This window comes from Thermobia domestica, chromosome 15, assembly GCF_964235325.1.
Source record: "Thermobia domestica chromosome 15, izTheDome1.hap1.1, whole genome shotgun sequence".
Taxonomy (NCBI): domain Eukaryota; kingdom Metazoa; phylum Arthropoda; class Insecta; order Zygentoma; family Lepismatidae; genus Thermobia; species Thermobia domestica.
The window spans coordinates 23,693,553-23,710,690 of record NC_137468.1 but is presented as its reverse complement, the minus strand read 5'-3'; the positions used below and the strand labels follow the sequence as shown (position 1 = coordinate 23,710,690).

Sequence of the window (17,138 nt, the reverse complement as noted above, 5' to 3'; positions counted from 1 at the left end):
ATTATTTTACATGAGAAACCCTTATCACGACTCACTTATCTGCTTTTGATTTCGAGCCATTTTGAAAATCGGCATTTATTTTCGCGTTTCTAAACAGCTGAAAACGGAAAGCCACTAGGTGACTTGTGATAACACTACCTCACGCAAAATAATATTGTCTAGGGCGCTCTTGTTCCATATTTCAATTATCTCTTATCTATTTGAAGATATCACATAATTACTGTAAAATTAGCGGTATTTTAATTTCGCCGGGATGAAGCCTCTTAAAAGAAATTTTACACACCAATTATATAGTTCGTTTCTTCAACCGAAGCGCAGTTCATATACAGTATAAAGAATGCCACCTTTTACGTATGTTGACTCGTGGTTCGTGCGTCATTGTCCGTGGGATCTTGCGGAAAATACTCCCGATAACTAAATAGCCAACCAGAACCCTCATTACAAACAATTGACAGTCTCTTGTCAAATCCACATGGAGTCTTAGTTGCCACAGTTCAAAATGCTGTTCTTTAAGTTAGCGCTCGATTCCCTGTTCTCAAGACCAGCTTCCTTGTTCTTATATTGCCTGACATCTGTTTCATATTTGCCATAGTATTGGGAAGAAAGAACAGACATAGTGGGTGTTACGACGTTGTAATTCCGCAAATGCGGTCAAAAGACGTTTGAAAGGAAAATGAAATCTTTGAGTTTTACGTCCCACGGTTATGCCGGTTAGGCTAAAGGAGACGGTGATAATGAGTAATGAATGAAATGGTGGAATGAAGAAAGTGGGAGGAAACGGGAGAACCCGAGAAAACCCACGCACGCGATGTTTGTCCACCACAAAGTTCACTTGGCGGGGGCTGGGATCGAACCCGGGACTCCAAGCACCAGAGGTGAACGCTCTACCACTGAGCCACCGCGGCCCCGAGGTTTGAAAGGAGGAAGGGATGCAGTTGTAGTACAAATCAACATGGGAACTTGAAAGAAATTTGCCGAACTGCACTTCTGTTTGGTAAATGCACTATACACACATCGCCATAATTTGGAACTTTTCCTGTGAGGGCAAGCATTAATATTTGGTTCATAGGAAAATATAAAGAGGGCTCCCTAGAAAAATATAAAATTCGGACCCCATAGAGTTCAAAATCTTAATAAACATTTTTACTTTTAGAAATCCAAGTTATTGATTTACTGAAGTGGTCCAGATTATATTTATGCTTCATCTTACAAGTAAAGGTTACGTTTAGGTGAATCGAGTTGCTGCTCGAGACGTGATAGAGTGGTACTAACTGTGCTCAATATATCAGGAAAGTTTTAGGTGCAAAGCTCAAAGGATTTAGGAGATACAGCCACTAGAACATCACATGGAGGTACATGTTATATTCGTAATACATAGTCCAAAACATAAGAGAGAAGTCTTATCCTCTCTAAACTAGTTTATGTTCGTGTTTCCAGCATATTTAAGTGATGAAACACAAGAGAAAGTTGTTTGCTTTGCAAATTCAAAGTAATTTTGTTATTGCATAGAAAAGTTACCAATTACTACAATCAATATGCAGTTCAGAAAAGAGTGTATGCCTCGCACAAATACTCTGCTCACAGTGAGTAAACTTGACAAACGCAATCAAGTCGAACTTGAAACATTTGTCGTTCACAATTCTGTCAAAGCGGTAATCGTAAGGAACGAGTCAACTTTCAGGCTCCTCATTCAAGTATCCAGCCTTATAGAAAGCGAATCAAATCACGTTGCGAAAACAAGGAGCACTGAACTGGTAAATTGTGAACGATTGTAGTTGTATGAACCTGTCACGATGCCAAATATTCACTTTCCTTTCTGTTATTGTTGTATCAGTGATGAAACGAACAAAGGCTTTGTATGGACGGAAGAAGTGAATATTCAGAGCATGAATCATGCCACTACATCCACCAGATATCAGTCATTTGATCAATGCAAAGCCTTCTGGTATACACCGTGACGAAAGACCGTCATCTTTGTTTGAAGACTATGAATCAACTAACAGGAGAACTTCCTTCCTACAACCTGGGATGCTTTTCCACATGACGTCCGAATAGAAAGTCTTAAGATCCTGCTTGTTCATGTTCGCTGTTTTACCAGCAAATGATTTTAAGATTATATTAGCAGAATCGGCTGGTTTTACTGCAAGGAACCTACCGTTTGGTTCAACCACCTACCCTTTGGCTGTCTCTCCTAAATCCTTTGAGCTTTGCACCTAAAACTTCCCTGACATATTGAGCACATTTAGTACTACTCTATCACATATCTATATCTCGGGCAGCAACTCGATTCACCCAAACGTGACCTTTATTTGTTAGGAAAATATGCTTTCTTCAGATAGTGGGGCAGCACAGGGGTGCACCTACGGCGGTTCACAGGTCCGGACCCCTAAAAAACTTCTTAACAACATACATTTCTATACTTTCTTAATAAAACTATACTTAACAAGGGAATGATTGATATAGCATGAAAATATGATCTTACACTTCGACTGTATTCTTTCTCTTATAAAAACAATCTAGTTCTATATTTTTTTCTGAAAATATAGGTGGAAGTATTGTACACACCGCATCAAAAAATTGCGACAGCTAATGCCGTGCAGTTAGGCCACCCAATATAAACTTTCTTATCCCATAATCGTGTCAGCTAAAGAGATTGTCTGAATCTCTGTGTAAAGAGACACTCTCTCCTCCTTTCTTCTCTCCCATACTAAAATTAGCTAACAACATGAGCGCAATTCTAATTTCAAACTACACATGTATTAGTATTGATAAAATGAAATAACAAAACCGAGACGAAACAAGATTCATAAGATGTAGGGATAAATTAAAACAATGAAACTTTGAAACCAATGGATGTCTATTACCAGTGGCGTATTTACGATTTTGTTTCGGGAGGGGCTTTGCTAACTTTCGGGTGGGGGGCTTTGTCTGGAAATGTGAAAATTCTGCAAGAAATTTCATTTACTTTACTAAGTAAGATTTCGGGGGGGGCTTAAGCCCGGAAGCCACCCTCCTAAATACGCCACTGTCTATTACACAGAGCTTCAGAAATGAGGCAGAGAGAAGGCGAGAAAAGAAGAAAACTAAAAGGGAGAACAAATAAAAATGTGGAATTTAAACGTAGTAAGAAAAGAACGTAACCTTATGAAGTTCCGTTTCCAGAAATCCAATCATAATATAGAAATAACGTCTGTTTCTATATATTTTTCAGAACTATTCGAATATATAGACGATGTATTAAACATTCATTATGTCACTTTCATAAAGGATAGCATACTCAGTTTCCAGTAGGTAGCGTAGATCATATCCTCCATTTCAGACTACGAATGCAAACTGAACAAAAAAAGAAACGAAACGAAAAGAAAAAGAAAGAAAGAGAGGGAAAATTGAATGAGTGCTATTTTACTGCTAAATTTCTATGAGAAATATCTTATATTGAAAGTCCAAACTGTATTGTAATGAAAAATTACAAATGTTCGAAAGAAAGATTGGATGTTCCTTATAGATGTAGCATGTTTCAAATTTCAACTTGAATAAAATACATTGAATTATGGGATGGAAACAAATTTTATGTCCAACTAGTATAAATAAAATTTTGTTTTTATATAACCAAAGAGGTTACCATTTTCTAGTCTTTTCAAAAGATTTATCTGTTCCGAACTTCTGGCATCGATTTCCTCTCTTGCGGATATAACGTAATTCGCACAGATAGAATGAACAGGTTAGAGCTCAAACAGGTCATCGCGTCAGTCGGATGATGTTGGTTAAGTTATAGACCATCACTGGGTTGAGGATTGAAACCCGTAGTGACCCGGTAATTCGACTGAGTCTCGGTAACCCAGAGGATAAAAAGATTTTACTTGCATTTGAACAGTATTTCTGTCAGAGATGACCAGGACTGGAGATGTTATCCCCAGAGCACGAAAATCACGACGCCGAAGTTCCTTGTTAATTAGATTTTCTTGCTCCGTTTTAACTTTGGAGCAAGGAAAAATGCGTGAGAGAGAGAGAGAGAGAGGGGGGAGGGAGAAGTGAAAGATACAAAGACAGGATAGAGAAACGTCACGAAAGAGAGAGAGAGAGAGAGAGGGAGAGAGAGAGAGAGGACGAATATAAATATGAAACATACTTATCATTACAGTGTATGATGTAGAACGCACACATTGTTTACTCGAATTATCGCCAGTGATGTGTTGTAAGTTCTCCAACAGAAGATGAACCTCTGTTTGCAGCCATTATTTTATGCGAAGAAATCATACTACCTGATGATGGGAAATCGAACCAAGATTTCCCATTTGGAAGTCTTACACTTTACCACTACACCACCGATTGCTTTATCGAAGCGCTGTTTAACAAATGGTGTAGTGTTTCTTTCTGAGAACGATAACACGTAAAGTGTATACTGCAGATCAATGATGTGTTTGGAATATCTTGGTAATTCCCTTGCCCTTTCCCAACCAACATTCGTAAATCATCTCTATCATGATACAGGTGTTAGCTTCCACATTCTTAAGTATCGCTTATCCAATATGATAAGTCGATTCTACACAATCACTTTGTAAAATGTCAACTTTGGCGTGAACAGGATTTGAACATATGTTAGATGGCTGTATTATTCATAACGCCAGTACATTACCCTACGCTACCCTATAACCCGAATATTACTTACTTTAGCCCTGATCTTTGGAACGAACCGGCTTCTTCCTGTAAGGTTATTTGCACCAAAGTGCACAACAAAATTCCTTTATTCGACGCCCTAGAGAGAAATTAGTGCCTACTAATAAAGGAAAAACATACAATCCAGGAAAAATTAAAGTAATAAAACATATTTTGCAGTAATTTCGCCATACAAATTGAAAAGTACGTGAATAATAATAATAAATGTTCACATTCACAGTGTAGTTGTCAATTATTATTATTATTATTATTATTATTATTATTATTATTATTATTATTATTATTATTAGCATCAATTACCCGCTTCGCTGGGTTAAATTGAGAAAAAATAGTAATATGTCCCATGACTCAGTCACTTTTTACTGTTACTGAAGCGCTCTTTGATGTCGGTCATTTTCGATGATTTATATATATATCCCCTCCCCATCATATGTTGTGGGGCTCGGCATCTGCAGTGTCATTTTTTATCTCAGCGAGGCGAAAAACTATGAATTCGACACTGATATTGGTTATTTCGATCATTTTTATGCCTCCCCCTCCTCCAAGTTGCGGACTTGAATTTGGATTTAAACAGCATCAGATGTGTCACTGTTAATCTCAGCGACTTCAAAAATTATAGATTCGGCACTAATACCGGTCATTTTTCGTTCTTTTTTAAATGTCGCTCCCCCTCTTTAAGATACACCGTCAAAGTGACATGACGGAAACCATCTCAGGTTCGAACTTCATATAGGTTGAAAATTAGATCAAGATTGGTTTGATGGTTCAAGAGTCATTAAGTTTTATTTATTTTTATATATCTCCCTCTCCCATTCCTCTCCCCAATTTCTTCCGTGAAAGTGAAATGATCAAAATCATCTCAGGCCCGAACCTCATCTATGTTAAAAATTTGATTGGCATTGATTATTTTGTTCAAGAGTTATCCCCTAAGCTATATCGTAAAAATAAATAGAGAAATTCCATCTTAGTCCTAAACCTCATCTATGTTGAAAATTTGATCGAGATCGGTTGGGTGGTTTAAGAGATTAGGAGTCACAAACATAGTTACTTTCCAGTTTATAATAAATGTTATTTTTTATATATATATATATATATATATATATATATATATATATATATATATATATATAATTCACGTACTTTTTAACTTGTACGGCGAAATTACTGCAAAATATGTTTTATTACTTTAATTTTTCCTGGATTGTACGTTTTTCCTTTATTAGTAGGCACTAATTTCTCTCTAGGGCGTCGAATAAAGGAATTTTGTTCAAATAACCTTACAGGAAAAAGCCGGTTCGTTCCAAAGATCAGGGCTAAAATAAGTAATATTCGGGTTATAGGGTAGCGTAGGGTAATGTACTGGCGTTATGAATAATACAGCCATCTAACATATGTTCAAATCTTGTTCACGCCAAAGTTGACTTTTTACAAAGTGATTGTGTAGAATCGACTTATCATATTGGATAAGCGATACTTAAGAATGTGGAAGCTAACACCTGTATCATGATAGAGATGATTTACGAATGTTGGTTGGGAAAGGGCAAGGGAATTACCAAGATATTCCAAACACATCATTGATCTGTAGTATACACTTCACGTGTTATCGTTCTCAGAAAGAAACACTACACCATTTGTTAAACAGCGCTTCGATAAAGCAATCGGTGGTGTAGTGGTAAAGTGTAAGACTTCCAAATGGGAAATCTTGGTTCGATTCCCCATCATCAGGTAGTATGATTTCTTCGCATAAAATAATGGCTGCAAACAGAGGTTCATCTTCTGTTGGAGAACTTACAACACATCACTGGCAATAATTCGAGTAAACAATATGTGCGTTCTACATCACACACTGTAATGATAAGTATGTTTCATATTTATATTCGTCCCCTCTCTCTCTCTCTTTCGTGATGTTTCTCTATCCTGTCTTTGTATCTTTCACTTCTCCCTCCCTCCCTCTCTCTCTCTCTCTCACGCATTTTTCCTTGCTCCAAAGTTAAAACGGAGCAAGAAAATCTAATTAACAAGGAACTTCGGCGTCGTGATTTTCGTGCTCTGGGGATAACATCTCCAGTCCTGGTCATCTCTGACAGAAATACTGTTCAAATGCAAGTAAAATCTTTTTATCCTCTGGGTTAGCGAGACTCAGTCGAATTACCGGGTCACTACGGGTTTCAATCCTCAACCCAGTGATGGTCTATAACCTAACCAACATCATCCGACTGACGCGATGACCTGTTTGAGCTCTAACCTGTTCATTCTATCTGTGCGAAACGTTATATCCGCAAGAGAGGAAATCGATGCCAGAAGTTCGGAACAGATAAATCTTCGGAAAAGACTAAAGAGTGTCAACCTCTTTGATTATTAGAAAACAAAATTTTATTTATACTAGTTGGACATAAAATTTGTTTCCATCCCAATGTGTTCATTCACGTTGAAATTTGAAACATGCTACATCTATGAGGAACATAAACTTTTCCTTTCGAACATTTGTAATTTTTCATTACGATACAGTTTGGACTTTCAATATAGAATATTTCTGATAGAAATTTAGCAGTGAAATAGCACTCATTCAATTTTCTCTTTCTTTTTCTTTTCTTTTTTTCTCTTTTTTGTGTTGTTTGCATTCGTAGTCTGAAATGGAGAATATGACTAACGCTCTCTACTGGGTTTATTAGAATGTATTTTGGATCAGTACGTCCAATGAACACTACCGAATTTGCAATCCAACCACGCGGAAACAAAGCCTGTGTGTTAAACTTTTGACATTATCCTAGATGTGTCTCGGAGATCTGCAGTTCTACTGGAAATTGAGTATGCTATCCTATATGAAAGTTACTCAATGAATGTGTAAAGCATCCTCTATATATTCGAATAGTTCTGAGTAAATGGTAAAAACAAACGTTATTTCAATATTACTGTTGGATTTCCGGAAACGGAACTTTATAATGTTAGGTTTTTTTTCTTAGTACGTTTGAATTCCACATTTCCTTCTTCCTTTTCGTTTCCCTCTTTTCTCCTCTTCTCCCTCTGTCTCTCTCGCTCTGCCACATTTCTGAATCTCTGTGTAATATATATCCATTGGTTTCAATTTTTCATTGTGTGTGTTTCAGTTTCTCCCTAAAAAAACGTATGAATCTTGTTTCGTCTCGGTTTTGTTATTTCATTTTATCGAAACTAATGCATGTGTAGTTTGAAATTAGAATTGCGTTCATGTTGTTAGCTAATTTTAGTATGGGAGAGAAGAAAGGAGAGAGAGGGGTCTCTTTACCTGACACGATTAATGGATAAGAAATTGTATATTGGGTGGCCTAAATGCACGGCGTTAGCTGTCGCAATTTTTTTGATGCGGAGTGTACAATTACTTACCGTCTTTTCGGGAGCAGAATAATATCCGTTCAATACTATATAGACGTAGTGACTTGTAGTATTGAACCTCCCTCCCTAAATCTTGGAACCCTCCCAACAAAAATTTCTGTGTGCGCGTCTGACCAGTACTATTCTAGGATTTGCAAATCCATCCGCAAATATTTTCAACTTAATGGAGTCATTTTTAAAAAGAAGCTGTCCACCTGCATATTCCCAGATGACTTTGACGATCATAATATCAAAATAAATAAATTATCATGGTATTAAATAAATCATGATGATCATAATAAATAATTTAATTTAATTTATTTATTTTGAGGTTTTTAAGATGAAGAAACTAAAGAATAAGTCGTAAGTCACAAACTCAATAACAAATGCTCATTTTAACATTTAATTTTCGAGACAATTGAAATGCTTCTGTATTGTTACAAAGTGGATGTCACTCTCTAATTTGAAATTAAATATGCCTAATGTGATTATATAATAATGAAGTTATGTTTTTGACAAGTAATAAGTAATAAGACCGTCTGCAATATATAATCTGTCAACGAATATATTTTGGGAATTAATCGAGATGTTTAAAATGAACAGATCACATGGGCAACATGCAATCCCTGGGGAGAAAGCCTCTTAAGTAAGCAAAGGAGAATGTTAATGTTACGGTGAACAATAAAGAACTTTTGGCTCGGATTTCTTGAGCCATAAGTTTAATAATATCAGATAGTGTAAAACATATGGAGCCTTTTGTGCACGAGATGGCATTAGTGTCCCAAATCTCAGGGTATAAGAATTGTAATGGGTCAAGTCTAATGGCATTTGACAGCTGACAGTGGAAACTAGAAATAGCTATTGCAATTCGTATAATCAAAGTAAGATAAATGATAAATGAACTTTCCGCAAAATTGCGCTATATTTTACAATTTTATTTCGATAAAGGCAGAAATGCTACGCAGGTCCTTGAAGAAAATTGAGCTGTTTATGGGCAAGATACGTAATCAAAAGAGATGGTTCAGTCGTTTTCGTCCTGGAAATTTCCATGTCCAAGATGCTTCTCGCAGTGGGCGATCAATCACAGAAAAAGAGGACAGTATTCTGGCAATAGTCGACCAAGACCGGCATATAAGCAATCATCACGTCCTCAATGACCAAAATGGCCTAAACATACATCACCAAACAATGCTAAGCCATTTGGAGAAAGATGGCTACAAAACGAAGCTCGAGTGTGTTCTTTCGTCGCTAAGCGATTACCTTATTCGCCTTTGGTGTGGGAAACTCGGGTTCGATTCCCGGTGGGAGCTTATGTGGTTCGGATTCCACGTTAATCAATAGGTCCAGGTTTCATATAGCCTTGCTGATGAACAGGACGTTAAACTCAAAATCAATTCAATTCAAAATTAAGCTCAATGTTTGGGTACCACAAGATCAGGCTTAAAAACTTTACTCAATCGAGTTTCTATTTGCGAATCTCTACTGAACGGTAACGAATTCGAACCACTTTTAAGTCGGTTGATCACAAGTGATGAAAAGTGGATAATCTACGACTACGATAAGCTTGAAAGATCATGGTCAAAACGAGAAGCTCCACAGTCTGTGACAAAGCCTGTACTGATACCCAGCAAGATTATTCTGTGCGTTTGAGATTCGAAGGGCATCGTGCATCCCGAGCTGCTGCCGCCGAGCATAACAATAGACTCGGGCCTGTGAAAACGTGTCACAATTTTTTGATCAGAATCAATATTACTTCCATAGGGACGGGATTAATGTATTACAGGAAAAAATGACAGAAGGCCATCGAACAAAATGGTACAGAGTAGGATATGTAGTTTTATGTTATTTTCAAATAACAATAAATATGCCCTTCAAATTGCCCACAATTTTGCCCTTCAAACGCTCAATACTTTCTAGAAATCTAATAATAATAATAATAATAATAATAATAATAATAATAATAATAATAATAATAATAATAATAATAATAATAATAATAATAATAATAATAAAACCTCACGTTAGTGAAGCGATTTTAATTGGCTTCTGAGAAAGAAAATAAGCTTATCTATTTATAAGTATTTAACTGTTACGTGAACACAAGTTTATTTTGCAATATTGTTATGTATGATCACATGGTTCATTAATGTAATTGATAAAATCAACAGATATTACAAGTATGAATATAAGCACGTGAAACTTACGATTGATTGATATTTATTTGCAGAATAAACAAGTGCTTGGAAGTCTGCTGTATAATGGAATGATCAAAGTAGCTGGAGGTGCAGTGTTTACTTCTGTTGTGACCTGGTGTTCAGCGTGGTGTGGAGCAAGAACTGTAAGCAGGTCTGCTGCCTATAAGAAAGTATACTACCAAGGACAAAGATTGCTTGACATTTGTGAAACTGAAGAAGGAGGTAAACATTTTTCTTTAAACCACAAAACCATAATTTATTGATAAGCAGGGTCCGGATCTTGTTGATCTAAAATTTTCTAAAAAGTGACCTATAAAATGACACTAACATTCCTGTAAAATGACCCTAAAATTCACAAAAATTGACCTTAAAACTTGTGTTTTTTAAACATTTATTTTATTAAACATTAACACTTTTTGAATTTCTATTGGATTTTAATTACCATTTCTCACTTATTTTCAAAAGTTTTGTTTCAGTTAGTTGCAGTCCATTGAACATTTTTGTCTTTGGTTAAAAAAAATTAAGCAATAATATACTATTAAAACTAAACTTTGACAAATTTAGTAAATAGCTAAGCATTTTCTATTTATTTGCATTACAGATATATAGGCTTATATCCATTTAAACAACATATAAACATTTTATAATCTGTTACACAACAAACTAACTCAGGAACTTTGTAATCGTCACACAATTTAGCTCATCCCTTATTTAGCATTGCAGTAGATAACTGTAAGCATGCACAAGTTCTCTTGAGTGAATGAGCGCCTGTTGCCCGCTAGCACACTCTTATATTTGGAAAAGCTCCTTTCAACATCAACAGAAGCTATGGGAGCATACTTGAAATGAACCATGTCATTGGGGGTTAAATCTTCAACTTTAGAGGATAACACTTCACCTTGAGGTAAACTTGAAATTGCGCACAAAGTATTGAATCTGTTGTTGGTTTCCAGCATGCATTTCAATTTACACACAATACTTTTGCCAACATCACCTGACACTTTTTCCAACGCCGCTTTTGTTTCTTGAACTACAAGTAAGGATTTCGCAACAGAAGCACCTTTTTCCTGAAGAGGCATGATGAATGTAGGCAGGAAACCGAGATTCGATTTTATATATGCCAATTGACACTCTACTTCACTGTCGGAAAACAGATCCTGGGCACATTGGATTGCTTTGCATCTTGTAATTCAAATGAGTTAACAACACGTTTTACTACATCAGAATTATCGCAATAGTAAACACGAGCGTCGATCCAGGTTCCCCTTCTCGTAACAACAGATTGTGGTGGCAAAGAAATGTTTGGCACGGCAGATTTGACTGCCCTTCTGCGGACTGGAGCCTTCACAAATATATTTTTGACACTCGAAACCAAGGAATGACATTGGATGTTTACCGTGAACCTCCAACTGTTTCCGACAACATGTACAGAGATACATTGCTCAACTGTATTATTGAAGTTTCTCCACTGCAGTCATCTTGCTGCAGTTATTGTGCTTATAAGGACAATTGCAAAAATCCTGTAACAAAATATTACTGCGAAGAAGTCGATAGTGACTAAATAAATTATACCCAATTGCAATAATTAAGAACAAACAATTAGTATTAGATTTACTTTTTAAATTGATATGCAAACTTTAACGCAACAGTTACGATACGTTACGCCTCAAGTGATTCAATTTAGTTTAAAAAGTGGAAATTTTCGTTTGTGAAATGAAGAAGTGTTAATAAATAACACATGAAGATGTGGGCGTTATTTGTCATTGGAAATTGGCTGGATTAACATCAGGAACACAAATGTTCAACAGATGAAGGAAGTGCAAATAAAGTTGTTGCAATGCTAATATTATATTTTTATTTCGATCACATTTATTAAAAATATGATAATGGTTTTACAACTAAAGATGCATTTCAAAAAATGTTATCCTTAATACCAAATTCAAATTGTCTCTAAACGTATCCAAAAGGAGCTATAAGCATAAAAATTGGTATCAGTATAAGTAAATGGATATATTAACTAGTGATACCCTGTATTTGGTCATTGGGCGTACGAGGGGTGAATGGGAGGTATTTGATTTGCCCATTTCTCCAGAGTGTATATTTTGTTATAAAAGAAAGCCATATGTTTAAATTTTAAGGAACGCTGGCAACACTGTTATTTGTCGTACGCAGGAAAAACTCTCACATGTACGCCAGCGATTGGGAACAGTCATATAAAAATAATGAAGGGCATAGGCGCAATAGCAAGGGAGATAAAAATTCGGAAGCTCGTACCGCTCTCCACTCTCTTTGTATATTTGCCATCTACCTTCACGTTGTCTGGCACCCTAGCGACGCCTCTATTTATCACACGGACATGAACTATATACCTCGTTGGAAAGCTTATAGAACATAGATTCCAACTAGGTAACTTATTTGTGCCCCTCATTCCCAACCCGTAAAAGAAGAAGAAAACAAAAATTTAAAAAAAATTAATTTTAACTTTGTGGGACTCTGTCAACACTATTGTTTGTCGTATGCAGGGGGCACAAAAGTTACATCTCTGAAATCGGTGTCCCATAAGCTTTCCAACGAGATATCGTTCATGTCCCTGTGACTATTAGGGGCGTCGCTAGGGCTGCCAACGTAACGACAGTCCATCGAAAAATATATACAGTACAGATGAGTGGCCATCGAAAGTATGAAGTTCCGAATTTTTATCCCTCTTGCTATTGTATTTACACCGTTCATTTTTTGATATGATTGTTGATAATGTATGGCGTACATGTGAAATTATTTTTTCCGGCGTACGACAAACAACAGTGTTGCCAGTGTCCCACAAATTTTTTCTTCCATTTTTTATTTTCTTCTTCTTCTTTTACGTGTTGGGCACGACGGACACAAAAGTTACCTCGCCGGAATTTGTATTCTATAAGCTTTCCAACGAGGTATAGTTCATGTCCCTGTGAGAATTAGAAGGGCTACTAGGGTATCACGATAACACGAATATCATATACCATTATATGGAATTGTCACAATAATAAACATAATGTTCACAAATGCAATACATGTAAGTAGATTAAGTAAGGAAAAATGTAGCACATAGGCAATGTTTAAGTTAGGCGCAATACCAACTTCAAGGAGAATAAACTCATAAAATTTCCGGAGGTCATTTTTGGAGTCAACTATGTGTGTTTCCTGCAAGCCAAGTATTACAATATGTCAGCCAAGCTATGATAATGAGCATTGTGAAATATGCGCAAAGAAAATATTCAAGTAAAATGGATAAATTCCTGAAACCTGATGGAATTGATGTTTTAGAAGTTGTCTTTCGTACTGGGAGTTTGGAATCTAAATGTAAAGCATAGCACGTTGTATTGAATAGCACTGTTCATTATGATGTGTTCTCCCGTATTAGATTCTGGAGCAATGCATTAAGACACTGGTAACTAAGCATATACATTTTGATCTGATTGATGTACGAATACGAGAGTTCAAGAGAATATTTGGTTTTGTGTATACATTTTCGATGAGAAACAAACAACAGTTGTAGGATTTGTCATAGTTCGTTGACGTGATGCTGTAGGTAATTAAATCAAAGTTTTTTTTTTTGATTAAAATATGTCAAAATAGATGACTAAAGGATGAACTGTTTTGCCAGATTAAAATTATTTTTAGTAAAGAAATCCTAAGTACAATAGTAGGATATATCCTACTATAAATGCAGTAATAACAACTATACGAGTAATAATAATAATAATAATAATAATAATAATAATAATAATAATAATAATAATAATAATAATAATAATAATAATAATAATAATAATAATAATAATAACTACAACTACAGATCTGTAATATTAGTGGAATTATTTCATAAAATAGATTATAGAAGGGAAATGTTTGGAAATAATGCTTTAGTAATTAATCTGCCTCCTGGCGCAACAACTCTTAGAAGGTCAAAGGCTATGTGGTTTGTGGTATTCATGCCTTTGTGGCGATGCGTTTTCATCACATTATTAATTAATGCTAACTTAAATTTGATCCTTCTCTGCTGGAAAGTTCTCGGTTTTGTTGAGATTCTACGTCTCTGAGGAACTTGGTGAACAGACATTTCTTGTCCCCTGAAAGTAATACAAGAGCTCTAACTTCAGTGGATGTACTGAAAATATGTATCTTGTAGAGAACTAAGTCTAAATTTTAGTTCACAATCCAAAGTTGAAAGATACATATGGACGTCATATATGGCAGTTTTTAAAATCTCTTAATTTTCACTGTTTGTAGTTGCCATAAATTTTCATAGCACGATAACTGAAGGGTTAGTAATATGCCTTGTTCTGTTGTATCTTTGCAGGTCAATCTCTTATTGTTCATGAGGAACCTGTTGTAACCCCAAGACCTTCAAATAATAACGTGGAATCTATGAGTAAATGTGAAGTAAAATCTGTACTTTTAAATAGAAAAACAGAACTATGTAGCAATGATATACTACCGCCTGGATTTTGGGATAGCTCAATGCCAATTCCTGCAGATTTTGAATAGATTTTAGGAAGAAAACTAAATGGATGGTATCTATTAATATTTTCCTTATGTGCCGTAATAAGTGTTTACATAGTATGTTCAAAATAAAATAACTTTTTGACCCAGGTCAGAATTTTCTATATTTGGATCACCGAGTACAGGTCAGGGACTTTCGTGAATCGAACAGAAAGACACAAGTTGAACACAGATTGGACAACAATCAATTTTGAAACAAGACGAATAAACATAAGTAAGAAATCTAGTCAATAGATTCAAACTAACGTCAGCAGAACCTTATCTTATAAAATGTAGACCATCTTAAGGGATCCTCTTTGCGCCTGTCTATTTTGTCACATTTTTCACACAATTCTAAAGTTTTACTGCACAGTGTATTAGTACTTATGATAGATGAATAACTTAATAATTTGAATTTTTTTGCTTTTATGAGTTACATGATTTGAAATAAAATTCTAAAGTTTGAAGATGTATTACTGAACAATATCCAATAGTCGGAAATAACTGGTTATTAAAATTTGTAGTAGTTTGTATGTATGCGTGAGTTATACCGTAAGATTGCGACAGTGCTTAATTTGCAAAATTTTAAACATATATAGGTGAGCGCGTGGAAGAGTCTTAACACTTCCTGTAATTTTCGAAATAGCGTGTTTGAATGGTATTACTAGTAAACATCCCCATGTTACGAGCAACAAAATAAACCTGTTTCGAACTTCATTTGTTTACGGTTTTGTTGCTCCTTGTTTGGTGAGAAGCCTTTATTTGAAAGCTTGAGATTTTCCTTGAACTTCTCTATTTATTAACAGAATATTTAACCAGTTGAACAGTGTGTAATTACGTTATGGGGAATATTATCTTCATAACAAGCATTATTTGACAAACAATATTTAATAAGAAGAGTGTCTGGCATATTATTGTTATTATTACCTTAATAATAAAACTGACTTAATCATGTTTGAGTATTTATCCAATAATTTTTTTTCAAGAACTCCTCTATTTGCCTCACCATCATATTCTGTATATTTAATTTCGACTATTAATTATGTGTGTTCCTGATGGTAATTTTTCTCCGTATATCGTCATGGATGATGGGAACAAAAGAGTTCTTGAAACAATATTACTGGATAAATATACAGGTACAATACAGTTAGTTTCATTATTAAGTTAAACACTATTAATTTTTCAAATGCTTATTACATTATACACTTAGATATTGATGTAAGTAGTAACAGTTTCTGTTACCGTCTGTGACTTTATCATATATTATTTTCAATAAGATTTGGGATTTTACGATCTAGTTAGATCATAATGTGTTAGTATATGGAGTAGTACTTTCCAATGAATTTGAATTAAAACATTTAGTAAGAATTACCATTTAGTAACCACTTATGATTAATTATATTGTATATTTACCATATTTGCACAGTTGTTGATTAAAGTGCATGATTCCTTATTCAAGTAATTTCAAAGTGCATAAAACAATTCGAAGAAATGTTTCTTTAGCCCAAAGAAAATATAATTTTCCTTTGAATTAAGTTGTTCAAATTAGGCCAATCATCTTCAGAAGTGTTGTCATCTATTCCGAGCCTACATTCGAGGTAAGATTGCAAGGCAAAAGATTATTAGGATTTGTGTTACAAGATACATTGATAAATTTATATTATAGAATTTATCAAATAAAAAACTGTATTGAAAACAAGTTCTCAATATGAACTTTGTCATAATGCAGTTGTTTTAATTCACTGTAAGCACGTTAGTACGGTGTTAATAGAAAGTGTTGACGGGTGCATTTTTCATCTTTTGCAACTGAAATTTACATGTTATTCATGTATATTTAATTTGTACTAAATAACTATAATAATATGTTCTATATTGATTGTTGTTTTGAAACACACATATATAATTGTATTTGATCCAAAAAATAAAACAGAAACGTATTTAACAGATATATGATTCATCTTACAATAACAGAAAACAGCAGAAGTTCAGGAGTGAGACAATGAAAGCTATGTTACATCACCTGAAAAGACCAATCAAAACAATTACATGATATAATATGCAATGCTTACTTCACAAAATTTTATTATTGATTAAAGTTAAATGAAAAATAACTTGAGATTCGTATTTCTGGGAAAATTCTAGCCTAAAATAAGGTGTCGCTTGCCCCTCTTCTTTTTGAAATATTGGATCTGAATTCAAAATGGCGGCTTTCAAAATGGTCACCATGATGACGAATGATACCACGTGGTGCGCTCCTACCCCAATAACCTACGTCCAAAGTTTCGTCCTATTTCCTCAAGCCGTTTCAAAAATAAAAGAGTGATGCTGGACTTTTGCCTCACCCTGTATTGTGTAATGACTTGCGAATCTTTAAACATTAATAATATTTTTTCGTTA

At 34.9% G+C, this 17,138-nt stretch overlaps 1 protein-coding gene across 1 annotated transcript in view; it reads left to right on the top strand.

Annotated features, from left to right (window-relative positions):
* Window positions 1–16,642, top strand: part of LOC145672118 (uncharacterized) — a 51,692-nt gene extending 35,050 nt beyond the window's left edge. Inside the window, exons 8-9 of the mRNA XM_081741396.1 lie at window positions 10,256–10,445; window positions 14,560–16,642. Of these exons, the coding sequence (XP_081597522.1) occupies window positions 10,256–10,445; window positions 14,560–14,747 (378 nt within the window). The 3' untranslated portion in view covers window positions 14,748–16,642. The remainder of the gene's footprint in view (window positions 1–10,255; window positions 10,446–14,559) is intronic.
* Window positions 16,643–17,138: the final 496 nt, after the last annotated feature.